The sequence below is a fragment of the Meles meles genome, chromosome 1, assembly GCF_922984935.1.
Source record: "Meles meles chromosome 1, mMelMel3.1 paternal haplotype, whole genome shotgun sequence".
Taxonomy (NCBI): domain Eukaryota; kingdom Metazoa; phylum Chordata; class Mammalia; order Carnivora; family Mustelidae; genus Meles; species Meles meles.
In genome coordinates this window covers 127,785,315-127,811,071 of record NC_060066.1, presented here as the reverse complement: position 1 = coordinate 127,811,071, position 25,757 = coordinate 127,785,315, and the positions used below count along the sequence as shown (strand labels likewise).

The following is a 25,757-nucleotide window of genomic DNA, read 5'->3' as shown; positions in this document are numbered from 1 at the left end:
AGAAAGGGGCTGTCTCTCGCGGTACTTCCTTGTTTCCAGAATCCTTAGCGCGAGGCGGAAAAATACTCTTATCTTGAGCTTCTGTGGATTAGCGCATTTTCACTGCGTGCTCGTTCCTCGCCTTCTGTGTTGCGGTTTCTGGAAATGGCGGCCCCCGAGCAGTCCCTGCCGCCGATGTCAAGGGGATGCCAGAGCTCTGCCTCACTCTCCCCACCGCGGGGCGACCGAACCCTTTTAGTGAGGCACCTGCCAGCCGAACTGACCGCCGAAGAGAAAGAAGACTTGCTGAAGTATTTCGGGGCGCAGTCGGTGCGCGTCCTGTCAGATAAGGGACGACTGGTAAGGGCGCACCCGTCCCAAGCTGCCGGGGAAGGCCCTGGGCTAGTGACTGAGGGGGTGCGGGGAAGCTTTGACAGAAGAAAGTAGACTGAATATTGTGGGAAAATGAGCTTGTGTAGTGGGGTCTTCCCTGCCTTCTCTCTTTTACGTGAAAATACCTTGCGTACCAAGTGAAGTTTTAAATGTCTTGAGCCTGCGTTAGTCACTGCGCTGTAGAAGAAAGCAGTGAAAAAGTCAAGGGAGAAGAATGGAAAATAGCTTCTGTCCCCTTTTCTGACCCATCTTGGGAATCTCAAAACTCCTTTGAATTTGAGAGCATTTCTTTTAGACGCAGAGTACTCTCAGATATGAGGTACAAAGGACTTTTTAAAAATATTGGATCATTTATAAGCCACTGTTAAGACATTCATTAAAACAGAGGAGAAAGTACAGCAGTAACTTAAGTAAAGCAGTTACAGAATTTCTACGAGAATTTTTAGGAAAAAATTATAAAATTTTTCTGACGGAATCCGTTGGAATAATATTTTAAGACTGTTAAAGGTTTCTACACAGGAAAAAAGTTTCTGCACAGTAATTTACTGTTATTTCATTTGGTTTTATACCTGAAGATGTTTTAGATCGATTTCTCTCCGTTAAAATAGTGATGGTGATGTGAAGTTTCTGCAAGATGGTCTGTGATTCCGCCAAATGTCAGTGGTTTTAGTCTCCTCACGTGATTCTAATATGCAAACAGGGTTGAGAAGTATTGAGAAGACTGACCAATTTTGATCAATGTGTCAGGTACACCAGAAAGTACAAATAGTCTATGTGTTCAGTTTAAGTACTCTTACTTAAGTCATCTTGGATCAGATTAGACAAAATTAGAATGTATGATATAAATACTCAAGCAACTTGTAAATGTTTTAATAAGCGCTGTTAAGAATGATAACATTACCCGTTGTAATTTTTTATTTACTTTTGAGTTACCTTTTTTTTTTCCCCTGATGGTCTTTAAACTGTTTACAGTTTATATTTTAAAATAGACTTCCCCCACTGAACCCTTATTGCAGGGGTAAAAGACAAAGGCACCATGCACTTGAGGAATGGTTTTCCGTGGTAAACATTTTCAAACTTTGTATTTGGCTGTATAGAGGAAAAATATGTATTATGAATTTATCATATTTTGTTTAAGGGTTGTCCTTTGGTAGAGTAGGGTTTTTAAACTTCTGGTCTCTTGAACTATTTGAAAGTGTATATAAAGCATCCTGTGTGTGTGTATACACCTTTATATAAAAGGCTGCATAGCTATCATCTCAAGGAACTCTGATCCAAAAAAGATTTAGAACCACAGTACTGAAATTAATAAAGTTATTATGGTCTTGATTTTCCATCCTTTTCCATGACTTTATTTATTTGTGAAATAACTGTCAGCTGGTAAAGTCAGACTTAAGAAAACCTGATATTTCATCAGAAGTAATTTGTACCTTAATTCTTTTTCAGAAACATACAGCTTTTGCTACTTTCCCTAATGAAAAAGCAGCTATAAAGGTATGACTTTTTTTTTTTTAACTATTAAAGTTATCAGCAATTTCCTGTTAATTAATTTTTGTTCAAAAGATTTTGGACTGAGGTATTGGGTTATTACATTACCTGACATTAAGGGCAGGACTCAAAGGATTTTGAGAAAGGTAGATGATGAATTCAAATGTTACATATTAACTTTGAAGAGTTGAGCTGTTTCTGTGGAAATTTTTTTTTTTTTAAAGATTGTATTTATTTATTTGACAGACAGAGATCACAGGTAGGCAGAGAGGCAGGCAGAGAGTTGTGGGGGAGGGGGGGTGGCTCGATCCCAGGACTCTGGGATCATGACCTGAGCCGAAGATAGGGGATTTAACCCACTGAGCCACCCAGGTGCCCCTGGAAATTTTTTTTTTTTAAGATTTTTTATTTATTTGAGAGAGAGACAGAGCATCAGGACGGAGAAGCAGACTCCCTGCTGCATGGGAACCCTTTATGAGACTCAGTTCTAGTATCCTGAGATTATGACCTCAGCTGAAGTCACATGCCTAACCAACTGAGCCACTCAGGCGCCCCGGAAATATTTTTAATACAGTTAAAAATATGACTCTAAAGACAGGGTCAAAAATGGAGTTTCTTGAATCAGGCGAATGAATATGGTTGCCCAAAGGAAGACAAGCCAGGAAAGGAGAATGGTCGGGAGAAGTTAAAAAGAAAGTCGAACTAGAAAAGAAATTTTCATGGTTGCAAAGAGAAGAGAGTTTTAAGAAGACGAGATACTGTAATGACACAAAATGAGGAATGAATGAATTAATCAGTAAAGGGTTTTTTATTGTGAAACAATAGAAATCACCCAAATTCTCATCAATAAAGGGAAGGGACAGCTTATATTATAGTATATCGGTAGCCTGTACTACTGTCAAAGAATGGCGGTCAAACCAATATATATTAGTAAGAAATGTACCCTTGATAGAGTACATGAATAAAGTTGGCAGACATTATGTATGAGATGTAAGGGATTTTTGGAAATCCAATAATACCTGTGTTTATGCATAGGAAAAAAATGTGGCAAAACTGTACACCAAATTGTTAGTAAATGTCTTTCTGTCAAGGTGGGATTATAGAAGACTTTCACGTTGTATGTATTTTTTAACATTATAGGATTTTTTTTTTTCCAGAAGAAATTCTTGTAAATATGGCGTAAGATATTATAAATAAAATATGGTAACGAAACCCACGTTGTTTTATGGTCGACATTAACTTAGAGAAGAGGATGTGGTGCCAGTCAATCAATGTTTTGGGAAATGTTTGTAGTAGAGAAGGAATGAGAAGATAATAGCATTAGTATGGCTTTTAGGTTACGGTGCACGTGACTGATAGATTTTTAAAAAACAAGGGTAGAGAAATTTTTAAGAATAAAGTAAGTAGCTGGGCAAGATGGGTAAATTAGTTAATATTAAAAGTGAAAAACTGTATATCCTTGAAGAGAATAGGTTTGGTATGCATTTTGCCAACAGAAAGTTGAAGCAGTTCAGATCAGATGCCCTGTATTTCAGACAATCAAAGGTTCACTGGTTGTGAAGAAGTCTAGAATTGATTTAGGGACTTGAAAATTATTGAAACATTTTAAAATGAAACAATCAAATAAGGATGCAAATAAAGATGGTAAAATAAAATCGTAGTCCTAACTAAGGCTTATAGGTCTATTTATTAAATATTAAATGCTTACAATGTGGTAGATGGTGATTTAGGTCTTGGGATAAATCGGTGAATAAAATATTTACCAAAAAGGAAATAAAAATTTATGTCCTCATTGGGGCTCATACTCTCAACAGGGGAGGCAGATTATAAATAATAAACTTAATTGTTTAATATTTTAGAAAATGATAAATGCTATGGAATAAAACAGAAAAAGCAGTACAATCAAGAGTGCGAGATGGGGATGGTTAAGTTGCAGTTAAGGTGATTAGGGTCATATTTAAGTAAAAATTTGAAGGAGGTGAAATTAGCTAAGGAAATACGTGGAGAAAGTACATTCTTGTCTGATTAATGGCTGGAATAAGGGCACTAGTATTGGAGAATGCCTTTATGTTCAAGTAAGCTAGAATGACTGAAGCAGACAGAATGAGGAGGATGTAATTAGAATTTGAGGTCAGAGAAGTAATAGATGCCATATCATGTAGGTACTCTAAAGATCCTGGATTTTACATTTTAAATTTGAGTAAAATGGGAAGGTACTAGAATATTTTGAATAAAGCAGTAACATAATCTTATTTATATCTTTAAAAGGATGTGTTGAGAAGAGATGGGAGGCAGGAAGAGTAGAAACAGGGAAATCTCTAAAGAGGTTATGGTGGTAATTTAGGTCAGAGACGATAGGTGTTTGGACCCAGTTAGTAAGAAGTGGTTAGATTCTGGATATATTTTGAAAGTAGAAGCAAACAATTTTTGATGGCTTGGATAGGCAGTGTGGAAAAGAAATCTTACGTATGTTTCCAATATTTTTGATATGAATAAGTGGAATAATGGGATTATCATCAACTGAATGTGAAAGCCTCCACATAAACATTTGGGGGGATGAGGATAGAATATCAGTGATCCAATTTCTGAAATGTCAATTTTGAAATGTTTGTTAGACACTTAGGAGAGCTGTCTGGTAGTTTGGATATGCTTTCTTGAACTTTGGAGCAGGTTTGGGCTGAGGTTAAGTGGGGAATTAGCACAGCGTTGCGATTTAAATTTAGGATGGTGATTAGATCACTAAGATAGTAGCTAGAAAGAGGACCAGTAATAGAACCCTGGAGTATGCCAACATTTAGAGTTTGAAAAGGCAAAAGCCAAGAGATGAAGGAGTAGAAACCAGTCAGCTAGGAAGAAAACTGCGGGAAAGTGTGATGTTTTAACATCAAATGAACATGCATCAAGGAGGGAGTGATCAACTGTGTTAAATGCAATAAAAATGAAGACTGAAAATAGACCATTGGCTTGGCAGTACAGAATTTGTTGTCTTTGAACTGGAGACTGGATGGGAGGAGAGGAATTTTAGGTAGAGGGCTTAGAAAAAAAAAATTTTTTTAAGATTTTATTTATTTGAGATCGAGAGAGTGTGTGTGAGAGAGGGCAAACAGTGGAGAGGCAGAAGCAGGCTACGCATCTAGCAGGGAGACCAATGTGGGGCTTGAGCCCAGGACCCTGGAAACATGACCTGAGTCAAAGACAGCTGCTTGACAGACTTAGCCACCCAGGCACCCTGGTTTAGATAAATAATTCTTTTTTTTTTATTTTTATTTTTTTAATATTTTATTTATTTGACAGAGAGAAATCACAACTAGGCAGAGAGGCAGGCAGAGAGAGAGGAGGAAGCAGGCTCCCCGCGGAGCAGAGAGCCCGATGCGGGGCTCGATCCCAGGACCCTGGGATCACGACCTGAGCCGAAGGCAGAGGCTTTAACCCACTGAGCCACCCAGGCACCCCCTAGATAAATAATTCTTAAGGAGTTTTACTGCAACTGTAATTAAAGAGGGGAAAGGGAGCAAAATGGGATCAATAGATGAATAAGAACAAAGTAGGTTGGGAGAAGTAGAAGCATATTTGTGTGCTAATACGGATGAATCAGTACAGGTCAGAAAATGAGTAATGTAGTTAAGAACATTCCCAAACAGAGAAGAGAGATGATCGGTAGATGAGAGAGTGGTATTGAGTATACAAGTCAAGTAACTGGATTTAAATAAAAATGTGGATAATTAATACTTTATAACAGAAGGTTGAATATGTGGTTTCATTAGCTGGTACATAGGCATTAGGGTGGGAATCTGAAGTTCTCATCTGGTTGTTTCAGTTTTCCCAAAGTAGGAAGCAAAGTCTTAGGCTAGAAGAATGGGAAAGGAATGTTGTGAGGTTGAGGAACAAGGAGAAAATACAAAATAATATCTTAGAGATTAGTAGAAAGAAATTAACTAAAAATGTGGTAAGTGTGACATCATTTGGGTTTCATCTCCAAATTTGCGGTTGTGGTCATGAGTTTAAAGTGAGTCCAGACTGATTTTGTTTGTTTTTCTAACCATTTTCAGCTGCCTAGTTATAGGGAGATTTGGATTTAACCAGATGTTGCTTTTACTAAATGGTAGGAAGCAGTCCTTTAGTAAATGACAAAGACTAAGCACCCTGAGATTGGAAATGGGTAAAAATTAGGGAAATATTAACAGCATTCACAAAGATCATGTAAAATTATTTGGAAATGTTCTCTAACAAACAACTTTTGATGCAGTTATCAAATATTTTACTCTTATTTGTCCAACTGAAGGCATTGACAAGACTACATCAGCTGAAACTTTTAGGTCATACTTTAGTTGTTGAATTTGCAAAGGAGCAAGATCGAGTTCATTCTCCATGTCCCCCTTCAGACACTGAAAAAAAGAAAAGGTATGTAGTTAGGTTTTCCTAACATTTTAAAGTGTTTTTTTAATCAATTTTATTGCTGTTGGGTTGTTTTCAGAGTAGCGGGTAAATAATTTGACATAATAAATGATATATGTCTCTATTGAATCTAGTATACTATTTATTTTTGTTCCTAATTATGCATTAGGAATCTGAGTATTGATTTAATATTAAGATGTAATCAGTGTGAAGTGGGAAGAGGGTGGGGTGAAAAGTATTCAGCTTTAAGTGGAGGAATATAACTAGTATAAAATCCTTGTTGTATTACAGATAGCAGGGTGTCATGGATAGGCATGCCCTTTGAAATCAAAGACTGGTATTTGGTTCCCAGCAGTAACAAAAACTTTACAAATTTGCCTTACACTGGTGATTCTCAGAGTGTCCCTGGGCCAATGGCATCATGTAGAATCTTGATTGGAATACAGATTCTTAGGCTTTATCTAGTCCTATTGAAACTGAAATTTGGGGATGGAAAAGGGAATATAAGGCCTAGCAGTCTGAGTTTTAACAAACCCTCAATTTTTTTACTCTATTTCTAAAGATAAGATCAACTTGTATTCTGTATTTTATAGATGTGATGACCCTGTGGAAGATGATAAAGAAAAGAAAGAACTTGGTTGTTTAACCATAGAAAATGGAATTGCACCAAACCATGGGTTAGTGTTTTTTGTTTGTGTTTGTTGCTTTTTGATTTGTTGTTCTGAGTGTGTTTGTGTGTGTGTGTGTGTGTGTGTGTGTGTGTGTATTGCAATAAGACATTTTAAAGGATATTTTATTATGTCAGTCAATATGTTGGTTAAAGATGTTGAGCTATTAGAGTCTGTCACTGAATTTGGGTCCATTAAAATGTTAAGAGCTTAAAATAAGCTCTGGTAAGAAATACCTTATTTTTCCTTAGTGCAATCAGAAAGCAAGTTTTTTTTTCTTTTTTAAAGATTTTACATATTTGAGAGTGTGTGTCCTCACAAGCATGGGGGGATATAGGGGACAGGGAGAGGGAGAAGCAGAATCCCTGCTAAGCAGGGAGCCCAGTGGCCCAATGGTGGGGGTAGGGGCAGACACTCAACCAACCGAGCTACTCAGGGACTTCAAAGCAATTTTTTTCTTAAATGTACTTATTTGGGATTATAAGGAACAAGGGAGATCTAAAAGTGCTGAATTATTTGAACAATTATGTACTTCATCAGGTTATGTACAAATGTTATTGATATGAAACTTACTAAAACATGATAAGCATTTTAAATACTTTTTTAGGCTGACTTTCCCTCTGAATTCATGCCTCAAGTATATGTACCCACCACCTTCAAGCACAATCCTAGCAAACATAGTAAATGCTTTGGCAAGTGTGCCTAAGTTCTATGTACAGGTAAGTAGAATGAAACTTACTTTCCCAAAATAAATGCTTGAATAACTTGATAAGTTATTTTTCATGCTAATTTCTTTACTTTTCATAATAGCATTAATCAGACTAATTCTAACAGGTAACGGTCTTACAATTATTTAAAGGTATCTTCTCAGTTTGGGCTGGCATAACTAAGTACCATAGGCCAGGTGGCTTATAAGCAACAGAAAATTATTTCTCACTGTGCTGGAGATTGAAACTGTGAGATTAGGGTGACAGCAAGGTTGAGTTCTGGTAAGGGCCCTCTCCAGGGTTGCAAATGGCTGTTTTCTCTTTGTATCTTTACCTAGCTGAAAAAAGGAGAGAGCTCTTTGGAGTCTCTTTTATAAGGAAGACTAATCTCATTCATGGGTGTCTACCCTTGTGACCTAATTACTTCCCAAAGATCCTGCCTCCTGGTTGGTTAGGGTTTAGTATATGTATCTGGTTGGAAGTTAAGTCCATTGCAAAAGGTAATGAAATATTACTACATTCGAGTAAAGGTTTTTATAAACGATGGCTTAAACTTGTTAACATGTTTAGTATTAATACTAATAAATATAAGATAATTTGGGAAGTGTAACTTCTGGTAATTTTTGTTGCTTAATCATACTTAATGTGAAGATTCTTTCTTAAAGGAAAAAACATAGTGGACCCCTCAGCAAGTGCTTGAAAGTATTGACAGTACTAAAATACTTTAAAGTACAAACTATAGATGATATTTCTTTTCTTTAATATACTTCTTATTTAATTTCATAGTAATTGGATGAAAGACATAACATTTTGGTAGCATTTACATTGCAAGAACATGGTATTTTTAATAATGAGAATAACTATTTATACAATTGACAAGCATTTTAGAAAGGGTAATCTTCTGAGATATATCAGTGACAGGTAACAGCCCCGTTCTGGGATAAAGCAAGAAGTAGCCAGCTTTTGCACCAAATCAGGAGTATAGTTATAGCAGAATTTTAAAATATGTGAGTTGAATTACCATTTTACTATGTGATTTTCAATGTTTTGTTGCTTTCAGGTGCTTCATCTTATGAATAAAATGAATTTACCCACACCTTTTGGACCAATTACTGCACGCCCTCCCATGGTAAGAAATATCTTAAAATTGTAAAGATTTATGGGGCACCTGAGTGGTGCAGTTGGTTGAGCTGGGATCATGATCTCAGCGTCATGGGATCGAGTCCTTCATTGGACTCTGTGCTCAGTGCAGAGTCTTGTTTAAGACTCCCTCTCCCTCTGCCCCCCACCCATAAATAAATAATTTTTTTTTTTTTAAGATTTTGTTTATTTGTCAGAGAGAAAGAGCGCTAGATAGGGAGAGCACAAGTACGGGGCGTGGAGGGACAGAGCAGGCTTCCTGCTGAGCAAGGAGCCTGATGCAAGACTTGATCCCAGGACCCTGGGATCATATGCTGAGTCAAAAGCAGACGCTTAACCAACTGAGCCACCCAGATGTCTCAATAACAAGTCTTTGAAAAAAAAAAAAAAAATTTTTTTTTTTTTTTTGAAGATTCACAACTTTTCTTCCTGAGGTGGGATTGTTGAGGCTAACCTTCCCAAATACTGAGCCACTAACCTCTAATGTGCATTGAAAGTAAGGGACAAGTATAAAGTTAACATACTAACAATAGTTAAGTGGAGAATGCTAGAATGTGAAAAAGATGCTTTTGGTAATAGAGGCTCTCATTTCTACCAGTGTTTAGTCCTTTGACCCACAGTGCTCTTCCATTTTATAAAATAATTGCATTTAACAAACTTAATTATGTAAAATTTCCATTGTTCCGGTTTTATTGCATATAGAGAGCATCATTAAGAGAAGAAAGGTTGCTAATAACTTCTATTCAATATATCTGTAGTTTAGATAGTAGTCTATCTGCTACTACTACTACTGCTGCTACTCAACTATTCTAGTTACTATTTTGTTAGAGTACTTGGTAATTGTCTAGATAATAGCAGAAATTATTTTGAGTCCTAACATTTAAACAGAAAATTTGCTTTTCTGTTATGTATTGCATATTGACTGCTTTTTCTGATGTATATACTACTAGCATCACTATTTTTCTTTGCAGTCCCAACACTTCAATATCTGGCACATTACAGGAATATCTGTTAAGTTTAGGCTGCTATTAACATAAAACTCGAATCTTAGTCACTTAACCCAGCATAAGTTATTTCTTGTGCATGTTAACTCCGTTCCAAAAGTAGGGCAGATGACTTTCCATTCTACTTAGTCATTCAAAAGACCTAACTTGTTTTCACTATGTGCATATCCCAGAATAATGAAGGCTTTACCATACATCCTGCAGATCAAGAAGGAAGAGAGGATCATGGATGGATTTTTTTTTTTTTTTTTTTTTTATGCTAGCATTCTGTTGGTTAAAACTCATTTACATGGTTAAATCCAGCTATAAAGGAGGTTTGGAAATTTACTCCAGCTAGGTGCCAAGGAAGAGGAAACAAGTTTTGTAATCAAATAGCAGTCTTCTGTAGCAGGTGTTCTCTCAGTATGTGTTGAATGTGTCATGAGGGAGAGAGATGAGAATAGAGTATCTGAATGGAGATGGTTTTTCTGTTCTATAAATATCATAGATTACCATATGATTACTGTTTTTCTCTTAATTAGTATGAAGATTATATGCCATTACATGCACCTCTTCCACCTGCATCTCCTCAGCCACCAGAGGAACCTCCTTTGCCAGATGAGGATGAGGAATTATCAAGTATAGAATCAGAATACGAGAGTAGTGATGATGAAGACCGACAGAGGTTTGCAATATCAAATAATATTTGTTTCGATTTCAGGAACAGAATATGAGAGAGATTCTTTTGCTCTTCTTAAATTTTACCTTAGATGAATTATAAGAACTTATAATTCTTCCATAATTTGGAGTCATTAAAATTTCTCCCAACGCCCCCCAACCCCTCAAGCATATTGTAATAGGTATAGATTAAGATCTGAGACTGTATATCCAGACCTAAGGAAAAATTCTTGGATCATAAGTAATTTTTTAGATTGATTATTATGGTATTATAAAGTGCATTTGATCCTCATTATTTGTGGATTACGTATTTGAGAATTGTCCACATACTAAAATTTATTTGTAACACCCAAATCAATACTTAAAGTGTTTTTATGGTCTTTTGCCAATGTGGGTATGCACAGAATGGTGAAAAATTTGAGTTGCTTGATGTGCACATTCCTAGATGAGGTAGAACAGAGTGACATGCAGTCTTATGTCAGCTCCAATACCGTAAGCAAGTATCCTTTTTGTGGTCTATTTAATACCAAGCCTTTTACATTTTTTATGCTTTTTGTTGGTGATTTTGCTGGTTTGTTTGTTTGTTTAGATTTTATTTATTTATTTGACAGAGATCACAAGTAGGCAGAGAGGCAGGCAGAGGGGGAGGGGGAAGCAGGCTCCCCGCTGAGCAGAGAGCCTGGTGCAGGGCTCAGTCAATCCCAGGACCCTGATATCATGACCTGAGCCGAAGACAGAGGCTTAACCCACTGAGCCATCCAGGTACCGTGGTGATTTTGCTGTTTAAAGGGGCCCCCAAGTGTAGCTTTGAGGTACCGTCTGATGTTTCCAAAATCAAGAAAGCTGTGATGTGCCTAATGGAGAAAACATGTTAGATAAGTCTTGTTTAGGCTTGAGTTGTAGTTCTTTGACTGTGAATTCACTGTTACTGAATCAGCAGTATATAAAATAAGATGTCCTTAAACAAAAACAAACAGGAAACAAGGTGTATGTTGATCAGTTGGTGAAATGCTAGAGTATAGGCTTTATAGGAACCCTATCCCGACTTTCTAGTAGGGGCATTGATTCATTATTCACTAATTCTTTGTGAAGACTTTATAAAACTTACCTCAAATAACAGGAATAAGAATAGATTGTATTCATATTTTTTTCAGCTATTCCCCTGAATTTTTTCACCTCAGAATAAATTTCCAGAGCATTTCTGTGGGATTTTATACAAAATAGTTCATAGTAACTAATGCAGACGAATTTTTTTTTTTTTTTTTGGTTGGTTGTTCTTGACACCCTACATGTATTTTATTTAAAGATTCTGGTGAGAAATAGTAAGTTGTTAATATTCTTTAGGTGTATTATCCACAGCATACCTAGAACAGGAATATGTAAATATTTTCTGTATAGGGCTAGAGTTCTGTTGTAGTAGGAAAGCAGTCACAGACAATGCCTACATGAGTGGATATGACTGTGTTCCAGCAAAACTTTCTGTTTACAGAAAGAGGCAACTGGCTGACTTTGGTCCTAGGGCTATAATTTGCCAACCCCTAGCCTGGAAGACCACTATCGGCATATGATAAGAATCTTTTTTTTTTTAAGGTTTTTTCCTAATTTTTAAGTAACCGTTAGATCCAGTGTGGGGCTCAAATTCACAACCCCAAGGTCAGGAGTCACATCCTCCACCAGTTGAGCCAGCTGGGCAACCCAAATGTTAAGAATCTTAGGTAACTATGTAGAAAAGTCAGATACAGGAGTGGTTGACATGAATCAAAACCCAAGCAGAGAATCCAAGCAATATTTACAAATAATCAGCAACAATATAACTATTATTGAGTCAATGTTAACTTAAGTAGTTGCTCAGTATGCATTCTTTCTAGAGCCAGAGTTAAAATAAAAATGTAGATGGAGCCAAAATTACAAAAATGGGGTGAATAGAGTGTCTTGAAGAGAGACATTTAGGAAGTCTGGCAGTTCTTGATAGACTATAACTTTAACTCGTTGATAAATAAAGAACAGTATAAAGTGTTGCCTTGGGTTCATTACATAACTTCTGTAAATTTTACTTTCTTTATAAAAATAGTGATAGCAGTTTCAGGAATGCTTTATGCAGACTGGCCGAAACCTTTTTTTTGTTGTTTTGTTTATTTAGGTTTCCATTTAGGGATAATAGTGAAGAATTCAGCAAGTAATTCATCTTGAGTAATGAGAATAAAGTTTTTCCAAGAAACAATCTCTGGTTTCATGCTTTTCTACTATCTTATGGAAACATAAAACAAAAAAAAAACCATACTATTTATTCAGCAAATATTTATTGGTTACCTAATTTATGCCTGGCACTCTTGAGAGGCTTAGTATATTTTGGGTGAGCAATTTATGAATAGAAACATGTTTTGTATAACTGGATTTGTTCATGAAATTTTTGGCAAACATTGGTTGTTAAGAAGCTTTACAAATGTATAGCATGTATTTACATTTTTCGTAACTTGACTTAAAGCTCGTTTTAACCACATTCGTATGTTTACATTTTTCCTCACTTGGTTTAAAGCTTATTTTAACCACATTCTCCCTTTTTATTTTGCCTTTAAATTTCACAAATGTAACTGTAGAAAGAGTTGTGACTAGTGGTTTTGAGCTTGTGCTCTGTAGGAACACTGTTTGATTCTATGGAAGATAACAAAAATACCTAGACAGGACCTATTTGAAATTTTACACTCGTAATGAAGATAAACTGGGTACAGTGTATCAATTATCACACCTTGATAGTTAACTTATAAAAAGCTGCTTCAAAGTATAGTATTGAAGCTTTGTTCTAAGTTATCCTGTCTCTGTAACGATTCGTGTGCAACAGTTGTGAAAATGCTTTAAAATAAAAATAACTTCAGTTTAGACTCTAATTAGAATAAGAATCAAATTAATTACACTGTATTTGTAAGGTCTTGACTATCAGTCAAGAAAAGCAGTAAAGTTACATAGGTTGTATTACTGTATCCTGTTCAACTTTCTGGCATCAAATACAACTATTTTATTTAGACAACTAATAATTTTCATAATAAAACATATCTTTAAAAGATAAACTGAGGGGCACCTGGGTGGCTCAGTAGCATCTGACTCTTGATTTATGCTCCTGTCATGCATGATGCTCCTGTCATGCATGTGAGATAGCCCTGAATCGGGCTCCACAATCAGCAGGGAGGCTGCTTAAGATTCTCTCTCTCCCTCTCCTGTTGCCCCTCCCTCTGCTTATGCATGTACGCACACACACACACACACACACACACACACACTCTCTGTATCAAATAAATCTTTAAATAAATAAATAAATAAATAAATAAATTGAAATTAAATAAATTCCCAGTTCCTTTAAAGATGAAAGTTGGCCTAGGAAATTCAGAACTTGATCTTATTGTAAATTATTTTAATTGATGGTTTAGAAACTATACTTCCACGATGTAAATCATAATTTATAATATAACATATAATTTATATTATAGTCTGTATTATATGCTTCTACATGAAGAATTTCTTGTTTTTACTTCCCCTTTTCATAATGTAGAATGACTAAACTAATGGAACTAGCAAATCTTCAGCCCAAAAGGCCAAAAACAGTGAAGCAGCACCATGTGAGAAAAAAACGAAAAATAAAGGATATGTTGAAAACACCTTCATCTGCTCCACACAGGTAATTTTGTTTTATGAAATAAGAGTTTTCTATGTACTTTGTCTACTTGTTTAACTCATGTCATTTATAAACAATTAAGATAGACATTTTACCTACCTGTTTGCCATGGAACTCTATATATTATAATATATTAATCATATAAATTAATGTTATTTGCAGTTTCCTTTAGCTATTCTACAGTGTAAATCTCCCTTGAACTTGTAATTAATTTCATAAATTGAGAAAGGAGTTTGTTAGAAATCTTTTTTTCCATTTTGAAGGAATAAATCCTTAATCTGTGTTTTTTTAAATTTCACATTAAGTATGTGTCTCTTACCTATGTATGTCTTGATACCACAGTCCCATGCTTTTAATATCTGTTGCAGCCCTGAACAATTAAATAACATGAATCAAATTCAGTTTTTCAGTAGCCACAGTAAAGGATTAAAAAGCTGATGAAATTAATTTTGATAATATATTTTATTTAACCCATTATATCCAAAATATTATTCCAGCATATAATTAATACAAAGAATTATTGATGTGTCGCTTTTTTTGTACAAAGTTGTCATAGCGGTGTGTGTTTTATATATTTTAATTTAGACAGCAGTATTTTCAAGTGCTCTTTAGGACAAATGTGGCTAGTGTCAATTCTTTTGGACAGCATAGCTATATTATATAGTAATGTAGAAAATAGTACATAAAAATACTTGTATTAAACATAGAAGAATGTCTTTGTATATTGGTAAATTTCCTTAAGTTTGGAATCAATAGCCCTCAAGTATTGTTTCTGTCATTTAGTGAGTGATACTCCTTAATCTCAGTCTCCTTGTTTAGCTAGTAATTTAATAGTATCTGTATTAGAAAATTTATTAGGGTTTATTGAAGTATTAAATATAAGTTATTTTGTGCAATGCCTGTAGTATAATGAGTGCTTTGTCATTGTTAATTTAAGGTGAATAGGAATAATGTTTTACTTAGGATTTTATTTGCAGTTGGAAAGTAATGCTGTTACTATTTATAAACAGCAGTTTACATCCAGTTCTGTTACCTTCGGATGTATTTGACCAACCGCAACCTGTAGGTAGTAAGAAAATTGAATTTCATATATCTACTGACATGCCATCTGCATTTAAGAAAGATCTAGAAAAAGAACAAAATTGTGAAGAACAAAATTATGGTAAGCATATTCTAGTTCTCTATTATGCTGTGTAAAAATTCTTCTCATTCTGCTTTTTGTGTTAGAATTAAATTTTTAAAATTTGCAGTTAATCTTCCTTAATGTGGGATATTATCCATATTGAACTTTTTATATAACTAAAATTAATGCTTAATGGTGAAACCATCACTGTTGCCTTTTGCTAGTAATGAATTTTAGGGTGAAAATTGAGTCTGGTTTTTGCTGATGTTTACACTAAAAATACAATGAAGCAGTTCTGCTAGTGATTTATTTTTTCATTGTTAGATGTGATGTTCTGTGATTTTATTAGTACCTTTGTATTACAGATGAGGAAACGGTGACTTTTGTGTGTATTGTAGATTTCATGTAAATTTTTTTTAATCCAAAAGACATTGGAGATTAATTACTAAGGTACTGTTCTTAGCTTTAAAGACAACTTATTAAAATTACAGATATTTGTTCTGTTAATTTTAGGCATTAATTTGATACTATAGTGAATTCCTTTGTTAATTTCATAAATAATAAAAACTTACAGAAAAGGTAACAAAAAGCATATAAAGTAAAAAATTTAAAAAGTTTTACCACCTCAAACCCTACTGTCCTCTGTCTCACCACCATTGTTAATAATTTAGAATATAGCTGTTCTTCTGGACCTTATTCTATACATGTGTAAACACATTTTCTCCTCTTGTTTTAAGTGGGCATAATGTTTTATGTAGTGTTATTGACTTAATATTGACTTATTGAAAGCATACAGTATAGCAGACTCTATGCTAGGCACTAAAGAACAAGTTAAATGTGGTCTCTGATTTTTAGGAGTTTAAAGTCCAGAGGGAGTAGCTTAATGTATCAGCATAAAAATACGTACCTTTTTTTATGGTTGCATAATACTACATAGTACAGTTAAATCAATCTGTAATCATGCTCTGTTGGTAGAAGTTAAGATTGTCTGTTTTTTTACTATCTGAGAAACTACTGGAACATATATTTTTGCATATATATCTTTGAGCATTTGTGTGACTATGCAGTTAGAATTCCAGTAAGTGTTGGAAATGTAGTGAGTGGAAAAACTGATTTTAATTCCTCTTTTTCAAGGCTAATGAGAAGGTATTGCCTTTTCAGATAGCTTCCCTATTATTATTAAGGAGAATAGAATATATTTTACTTAACAGTTAAACTTGATTTGTAACTTTACAATATTTCAACGTATGGTATGAGGCCTCCATCTGTACTCTTGTCTTGGCCTGCCGTCATTAGGGGTGGGCTTGGGTTAGCCATTGGATCATAATCTCTACCAGAGGGGTAGCATGTGCAGAACCCCTGCTCCAGAGCACAGTGCCTATCACAGAAGAGCAGCTGATAAACACTGGCTGTGAGAAACAAGCAAGATGATCCAAGTAAAATGCTTGGCATGGTGCATATGTCTAAATATTAGCTATTATTGTTTGTTGAATAAATGAATATTGGTAGGGCACGGATAGCTCCTTTTTTGTTTGTTTCAATATTTATATTTTTCTTTTTGTATATTTTGGCTTCTTATTTCATGTTAGTCACCTACACACTAATTTTTACTTTTTTAAACTTAATTTACTCAAGGGTGTAGACCACTATGAGACAGTGACAGCCCACCATGACATCCCTGTCTGGTAGTAATATTGAAATAACAGTAGAAGTAGTCTTAAGTTTTTCTCTTATTGGTACTCCCAGGCCACAGGAGATCTATTTGTACAACAGTTTTTCAGCATGATGAAGGGACTTTATAATCCTAACTTTAGCATGTTCTTTGCATCATTTTCATAGCTTTTTAGTTTTTTGTTTTTTGGTAGTATGACTAGAATTTTTCTAGTGAATATTTAACCTTACCCTTACTGTGCCAGTTTAATTTTTGCTGAAGCTAAAATTCATATTTTATAAATGAAATCCATTATATTGCTAAAATTAAAAATTTGCAGTGTTTTTGAATTTTCCTAGTTGAGTAATTTTTAAAGTGTGAATACTTGTTTTTCTCTATTTCTTATAGGACCCAGGAGTAAAATTGGTTTCTTTTTGGTGGGAGGGAGGGAAAAGGATTGATGAAGGTTCTTTGGTATCCTCAAATTTCCGTTTGTCTTACGATTTCAGGATTTGTGCTGATCTTAATCTTTTAATCATCTTTGATAAGACTGAAGATTGAAGGCTGTTTAATTATATTCTGGTGTAGCACTATGAAGTCTTCAAATCCATTGTATAAATAATGTTGAGTGACCACATTCCATTACAGAATGAATGCCTTTGCTACAAATTTCTTTCATATAATTATTAATAATTCAAAGTGGACAGGTTAAACATAATACTTGTTATTGACCCCCCCCACACACGCACATTCTGCCTATCTTGCCCAATACATTTTATGTTTCTGAGGTGTCCCTCTTGTACCCCAGACTAAATACATTGAAAATGAATTCATTTTCTTTCCACCTTGCAGGCCCTATGAATAGCACCACAAAGCAACCATTTGACTGTTTAGCTATTGTCTGGCTGTCTTCATATTACAGTGGCAGAGTTTAATAGCCATAACAGAAATCATATGGCCTGCAAAAGCTTAAAATATTTGCTATTTAAACCTTTACAGAAAAAGTTTGTCTACTCGGTTCTAAAGCATTGAGAAAAACACTGAAGAATTTTAGTACCAAAAGATATTTTAAAGACTAAAAATGGAAAACAAAACCTGTTTTGAAGGGAGGGAATTTTTAATGGCTGATGTTAATGTTAACTTTTAGATTTACCTGCTGCCGAAGGTGATGCACCCAATGTAGGATTTGGAAAAATTTTCCCTAAACCTAATTTGAACATCACAGAAGAGATTAAAGAGGACTGTGATGAAATGCCATCAGAATGTATTTCTAGAAGGGATTTGGAAAAAGGCAGAATTTCTAGAGAAGGTAATTTCATGAAATAAACCGGTGCTTATTCCATTTCTCTGATGCATCAGAAACAACAAATCTCTTCATGTTCTTTACCGTATTAAGGTATACATTTCAAAACCTCTTTCCAATTAATGTTTTTAATCACTGCCTTTTTTTTTTTTTTTTTTTTTTTTTGGTGAAGATTTTATTTATTTGATAGCGAGAGAGGGAACACAAGCCGGGGGGAAAGGTTGGGGGAGAAGCAGCCTCCCCACAGAGCAGATGTGAGGCTTGATCCCAAGACCCTAGGATCATGACCTGAGCCGAAGGCAGCTGCTTAATGGCTGAGCCACCCAGGCACCCTGCTTTTGGTTTTAATACCCAAATTTTATAGGGAGGAAAATGTGTCTTCGTTAAAGTGTTTTCATTTTCAGTCTATCTATGATTGGAAAAAATATTTTTGTTTTCATTCCTAAAACTTTTTGTATATAATATTTTAAAAAATCAAGGGGCCTATGGTCTGGAATTTTGTATTCCAAATACAGTGGATATATCATTACAATTCTATGTTTGAGATACATGCAAAGCAGTTGTTTAAAAAAAAAAGTTTCAGTTATTTGGTAATTAAATGTCTGTGTTTGAGATACATGCAAAGCAGTTGTTTAAAAAAAAAGTTTCAATTATTTGGTAATTAAATGTCTGAGATACATGCAAAGCAGCTGTTTAAAAAAAAAAGTTTCAATTATTTGGTAATTAAATGTCATGAGGTAATTTATATCTCAACATGATAGTTTTTTTTTACTTCTAAAAGAATTTTTTCTATTTTAGTACATTTTAGGAAATTAGGGGTTTTAGATTGACTCGTAACATTTTATAATATTTCCCATGATAATGGGAAATAAACTTCCAACTAGCATTTTTACATAGAACATCTGTTGTCAGGAACTGATTATTGATACTACAAGTAGTGGTATAGGGATTCAGAAGCCACAGTTTGTATGAAATTAGGTTTCTTACATTTGACTGTGTTGGTACCTGGCGGTTTGGGAAATAGACTTAAAGCAAGACAGTGACACAAATGATTGATAACATTTATTTGCTTTATTTTTTTAATAAAGTTATTTTATCCTAAAGGAGTGTCAATAGTAGATATTTTATTGAACAAATTTTAATTATTCTAGGTGACCTCAAATTTTTAAGTTTATTTTCATATTATCAATACAGATTTTTAATGAGTATATTTATTAATAACGTTGCTATTAATGGTTATGGTTTTGAAATTTTCATAATGCTTGTTCCATTTAACACTTGTATTTGAATGTTCTTACAGTTTTTCTTTGAGAAAATTAGTGAAAATATCCTAATGTGTCTCCTCCTTTTGTTTTGCTTTTAAATAAGAAATGGAATCACTCTCAGTTTTCAGAAGTTACGAACCAGGTGAACCAAACTGTAGAATTTATGTAAAGAATTTAGCTAAACATGTTCAAGAAAAGGTAAATTGAAATTTGTCAATTGACTGTATTATTTTACTTTTTTTTTTCCCCCTGAACCTTCTTACTTGTCTTTTTCTTATTAAAATTCTAGGACCTTAAATTTATTTTTGGGAGATATGTTGACTTTTCATCAGAAACGCAACGGATAATGTGAGTCATACTCTCAAATTATGTTTTGTTTTTATTTGTTACAAATTAGCCCTTTATTTAATCCCAGCACTTTCCCTTTAGAGATTAAAATTACAGGAAAAAATTGCTCTTATCTGTTGCATAACTTTTAGATATCTAAAGCATTAGTCAGCAGAATTCTTCATAAATGGACAGATAGTAAACATTTTATATTTTTTTTTATTATAGGCCATACAGTGTCTGTCGGAGCTACTCAGTTCTATCTTTGTAACATGAAGGCAGGCATAAATAATAGACTAATACTTATGTCTGAGTTCCAATAAAACTTTATTTATACAAAGAGCATAAATTCCAGCCTTAATGCCCAGTTCTGAAGCAGTGGTTCTCAGACTTTAACCTGCATAAGAATCACCTGAAGAGCTTAGTAAAACCATTTCTTGGATCCATGTAGGTGGATGTAGGGCCTATGAATTTGTATTTCTAAGCAGCTCATGGATGATGCCAAAGCTGCTGGTCCAAAGACTATACTTTGAAAATTACTGCGTTAATGACCTATTCAAGAATATATATGTTAGTCTGGCAAAATTTTTCATATTCTTAACCTTGGCAGTAACTTCCCTTCTTTTAGTTAGTTTGTATTAACCAAGGCTCCCAGTTTTGTGAGAGCAAAAGAGAGGGATATGATTTGTAAACGATATAAAAGCTAATGTTTAGAGTTAGAATTTCATTCTTTAAATTGCCATAATTAGTTAGCTGCGAAGTGTATAAGACCTTCAGCCATGTAAGTTAGAAGTAGGGAAAAGTAGAAAAGGTAAAGAGATAGACTTTGAGTTGGAGGTAAAATGGAGGACTAACTGAAACTAAGTTTTATTTTAGTATTTTTAAGTCTTACCTGGCCTGTTTCTACTCAGTAGTAGCAGATCTCTTTTCTTAGCAGTATACCAAAAGTTTCTTTTGCTACTCATGCAAAATACTGGTCCTTTTTCTTGTTGCTACCTTTGAATCATGATTATAATAAACAGAAAAAAAATATGTATGAAATGTTTCATTTACATAAATATTTGTATACATCCGTTTCTTCTATTTTTACTATTGCTGCAATTAGAATTTGAGGGGGGAAAATAATTCTATATGTGGAGAAAGCTGTATGTACATCAAAATCATAAATAAATTGTTTTTCTTGGGACTAGTGTGAATTTAAAAAATTGCTGCATTTTTTAATGCTCTGTATAGACTTGTGATTGTAGGAAGTACTTTAGTTGTAAATTATGGTCTGTTTTTTCTGATTTTTGAATATCATTTTCGCAAAAGTGTTGAAAAATGAGTATGTTATGGAATAATAGAACATTACATTTGGAATAAAAAATCTAGTTTGTGTTTTTGCTCTTAGCTATCTTTATGACTGAAGAAGTCACTCTCTGTAGACTTCTGTACAATGATGATTTTGACTAGATGATAAATAAGGTCATTTCCTACACTGAAGTTCTGTGTTACTTTTCTTTGGTTCCTCTCAGCCTTTCTATTCTCATTATGTAGTTTTTTTTTGTCTCTTGAGTGGATAATACTGAGTTGGCTGTATGAAATATTTTAAACATTGAAATATGAAGTAAAAATTTAAGTTTGCCTTTATGGTTTTTAGTATTATAATTTTTAAATTATATAAATATACTTATATTTATATAATTTATAAATAAGTATATATCATATACTTATATGAGTTTATAAAACTCATAGTTTTGAAGGATAGGCATAAGCTCATTATCAGATTTACTTAGAATCAATTTTAGAACAGTATACAAAACATAACTCTAGAAAGTCTGAGTAATGTTCTAATCAGACAATATGGTCATTTTTACTCCGAAATAGCAAACATTTTAAATGTTCAACACATTTTCCTGTGATCAGAATTGTTGGATACTCTTCAAATCAAAATCTCTTTTTCTTCTTCACTTCTAGGTTTGATATTCGTTTGATGAAAGAAGGTCGCATGAAAGGACAAGCTTTCATTGGACTTCCAAATGAAAAAGCAGCAGCCAAAGCCTTAAAGGAAGCTAATGGATATGTTCTTTTTGGAAAACCTATGGTGGTTGTATCCTTTAAATAATCCGTTCCAAAGACAGTGTGTTTTTTAGTAGAAGGGTATGTGACACTAACTTTTTTTTTAAGATGTTACTTATTTATTTGGGATAGAGAGAAGGCACAAACAGAACTAGGGTGGCAGCAGAGGGAGAGGGAGAAGCAGGCTCTCTGCTGAGCAGGTAGCCCAATGCGGGGCTTGATTCTAGGACTCTGGGATCATGACCTGAGCCTAAGGCAGACACTTAACTTAGCCACCCAGGCGCTCCTTGGAACTAATTTTTAAGTTAATCTTTAGAAAACTGAACAGCTCGTATTCTGGCTTGAGATTAGTTATAAACATACTTAACTGGGTCACATGGTGTAAATAAAGGAATCTCAGTAGCATGAAGGTATTAAAATTTAGCCATGTCTAAACATTTCATTTATATACCTCAGAAGCACATTTTTAGGCTAAGCCTGAAACACTACAGTATCTACAAATACACTTGGAGTCATTAAAAAAGATATGATTCATTGTAGTTTTTGTTTTATGTTTTATTATAGTATAATTCATATTTCTGTTTGAAAATTTTAATGACCAAAATATATCATTGGTTAAACATTCTGCTTTTATTAGTTAATACAATTTGCAAAATAGAAATCAGTGGGGTAGATGGAGTCAAGGTCCAGCTGTAAAAAATTACGAAGGAAAGGTACATTTTTTGCTTTTTAGCAAATCGTGGGCAGCAGGTAGGAATCACTCAAGAAAAATTTTTTTTGACAAATGGCTGAGAGTAGGAAGACAAGTGTAAGAGACAGATTTTAAAAACTACTCCTATCGCACATTAGGTAGTTCTTAATAATTATTTAGAGAAAATTACTGTCCTGTTCGTGAAAGAACCTTAATTTTTGAATATTAGCAGTTTGCTCGATCTGCTAGACCAAAACAAGATTCTAAAGAAGGAAAAAGGAAGTGTTAAAAATTAATGAAGGTAAGTGTAGATATAACATAATGAAAGAACAAGACTTTCTTGAGACAAAATAAAGGAAGTATAAAAGCCTGCTAGAGTGATAATTCAGGTATCTCCTAAGGTTTTTAAAGGATAATTAATCATTTGATCCATCTATGCATCCAAGTCTCTATCACTCTCTTTGTGTCACTATGCAGCTAATTCCCAATAAATTTCAAAATTATAACTACAGACAAAGGCCCATCTGTACATAAAATTAAGTTTGGAAAATGGATTTATGAGGGGAATATGTCTTTGTCTTAGAACTTTTTCAACCTACAGGAAAGCAGTGGTTCTTAAACTTTAACATATATTACAGTGACCTTAAGGGCTGATAAAACAGCTAGGCTTCTTTTCACCCTCACCCAGAGTACCTGATTCAGTAGGTCTGGAGTAGGAACCTTGTGTAGTCAGTCATGCCAGTTTTCCTGTGCTGATGCTGGGAGAGTGTCCACCAAGCCAAGCCAAGTTGGTCACTCTTAACAGGGCCTAAAAATTTGCATTACTAATTACACATGTCACAGAAATATTTACATTTTTTTTTTGTGGAATGAAATCTTTTGCCTTTCAAACAAGTAATTTTTAATGCATTCTTAAGTAATTTAATGGTTAAAAAGATAGAATTAACCATTTTAAACTTCAACGTTTGTGTTATATTTGATTTAAGACACTTGAGTGGAAACATTTTTTGTTTTATTTTAAATCTTTTTGCCTTTATATTTGGAAGAACATGAAGTAACTCAGTCAACTTCAATGGTGTTAAGATAAAGAAAATCACATAACTAAGGAAAAATTTTGCTTAATGTTTATTTCTTTTGTGAAATGCCTTAAATATTTGAATTTTGTGAGGTATCTATACTGGTGTAGTCAGAATTCTTACAAATACCTTAGTGGAACGATTAAAAAATTAACAGTTTTCAGTGTGTGTTTAAAAAAATCATTTATTTATAAATCTAGTGTGTGAAAACAGAGAAAAAAAAATTAAACTGCCTTCTGCTGTTCTTCTTTAGAAGCATTCCTGCGTAAATACTGCTGTATTACTGTCATACAAAGTGTATCCTTTCTTGTTGTATCCTTTTTGGGGCAGTGTTTTCTGTTTTTCCTAGAAATGTTTTGTCCTTCGCCTACACATTGATTCAGATTAAGCAATAATTTTTTATAATTTATCCAATGAGATATTTCTGAAATTAGCAATGTTGACTGGACAAATCGCTTACATGTTTTTTAGATCTGTTGCTGAATTTTCTATGCTGTTCTTGAGGTTATACGATTTTTCCAGGAAAGTTAGTGAATCAGGTCAACTTATTTACTTGGAGAATGTATGCATCTGCTTCAACATAGAATTTAGTCTTGTGTCTTATATTTATGTATTTCCTAAACCTGTATCAATAACATATGCTTTCTGTTTTATGATATATCTGGTTTAGGTGTTCTATATAATGTATTGTAAAATTGGTTTGGGGAAAGGATTTTTTCTTCTAAAAAAGTATATATATTGGAAATTAAAATAAGTGAATTTCTTTGTAAATTCCAAGTAAGAGTAGCAGACCTCACATCTGAGGTTTTATCATTGATATTTCCTTTGAGACAGATAGCAAGTAGAAGTTTTTGTTTTTTTTTCCCCCCTCTTTTTCTAAACAAAACAAAAGGAATGAGAAAAGAGGAACAGAGGGAAGAAGATATAATATTGACTCAGGGTAGCACATTAAGTGAAAAAAAGAAAAAATCTGGCAGGTATATGTAGTAACAGTGGTTTCCAGACTGACTGATGACCATAATTACCCGAAACAGTGGTTCTTAAACTTGGCCACCTTTTGGAATCACCTGGGAAACTTAAAAAAATCTGATGAAGGGAAGATAAGGCTAAAATTTCCATGGGTTTCTCCCCATTTTGATTTAATTGGTCTGGCATACAACATAGATATTGGAATATTTCAAACCTCCTAATGTGTGACCCAGGTTGAGAACTATTGAGGAAGGATTTTTACATTCAGAGATTCCTGGACTCTCCTGAAACTAATAAAGGAGAATTTCTAGGAATGGGACCAAGAATCTAATTTGAAAAGGTGTCTTTAGTAGTTCCAAGGGCTGACCAGTTTGGATACTAGTTTGTTAGATTAAAATGGTTAGATGCTTACTACAGCCTAGCCATCCAACCATCTCTATGTAGGAAAATCAAGAATTGGAGCCTCTGCATTTCTTGCAAATCCCGCTATTGCTAGTACTAGGAAAACAATAAAATTTCTGTTAATAATTGTTATCACTCAACAGTATAAAAATTTATAGATATTGAAATTGCTATTTTTTGTAGACAGTTAAAATGTTTTATTTTTTAATGTTAATCAGTTTCTGTATAAGCTGTTTATTTAGACAATTAAAAATTTTTAGTACTGACATGATTCACTAATTTTCTAAATATAAACATGTTAGCTTTTAGTTATTTTAAAACTAATAAACTGCTTCATAATCATAATTATTTTTAATGAACTCTTATGGTGTTTTAGGTTCCTTTTGATTCCATGTCTTCCGACTGCTTTCCAACTTTAAGGATAAGAAAGTGATACCTGGATTATGGAACTGTGCGTAACAGCTTTTGAAGTATATTTAAAAATTAAATCTATATGCATTTAAATCAGTTTATTGGAGATATATTACATGTATTTTAGTCCTCTTCCTCATATATAATAAATTATTTTCTTTCCAATAAAATATTGTTCTTTTTTTTTTTATGTTTACCACATTTGGAAAGTGTAGTTTGATAATTGCATAAAATTTTGAAGGTAATTTTACAATACTAAACAGAAATTTTCTTTTATGATTACAGATACTGCCCTTTTTTCACTCTTACCTGCATACCAATGCACTTAAACATTTTTTTTATAGTAATATTATTTCTTACTTCTTGTAATTATTTTAGGAGTG

General features: G+C 33.8%; 2 protein-coding genes across 5 annotated transcripts in view; both read left to right on the top strand.

The window, feature by feature from the left end:
* The first annotated feature begins 4 nt into the window (after positions 1–4).
* On the top strand, positions 5–25,544 carry RNPC3 (RNA binding region (RNP1, RRM) containing 3). 4 transcript variants are annotated; one of them, XM_046004046.1, is made up of 15 exons: positions 5–339; positions 1,819–1,866; positions 6,143–6,261; positions 6,849–6,932; positions 7,531–7,642; positions 8,691–8,759; positions 10,296–10,438; positions 13,976–14,101; positions 15,112–15,260; positions 18,020–18,181; positions 19,544–19,638; positions 19,730–19,788; positions 21,724–21,856; positions 22,746–22,817; positions 23,846–25,544. In XM_046004046.1, exons 1-14 carry the CDS (start codon positions 145–147, stop codon positions 22,803–22,805), a joined length of 1,554 nt encoding a protein of 517 aa, XP_045860002.1. In that variant the 5' UTR covers positions 5–144; the 3' UTR covers positions 22,806–22,817; positions 23,846–25,544. The 4 variants fall into 4 exon arrangements, with proteins under 4 accessions (XP_045860002.1, XP_045860001.1, XP_045860000.1 ...); XM_046004045.1 differs by having other exon boundaries at positions 15,109–15,260; XM_046004044.1 differs by having other exon boundaries at positions 15,076–15,260; positions 25,340–25,544.
* Positions 25,285–25,757, top strand: part of LOC123941103 (pancreatic alpha-amylase) — a 40,921-nt gene continuing 40,448 nt past the window's right edge. Inside the window, exon 1 of the mRNA XM_046004047.1 lies at positions 25,285–25,414. The gene's annotated coding sequence lies outside the window, so the exon portion shown is untranslated. The remainder of the gene's footprint in view (positions 25,415–25,757) is intronic.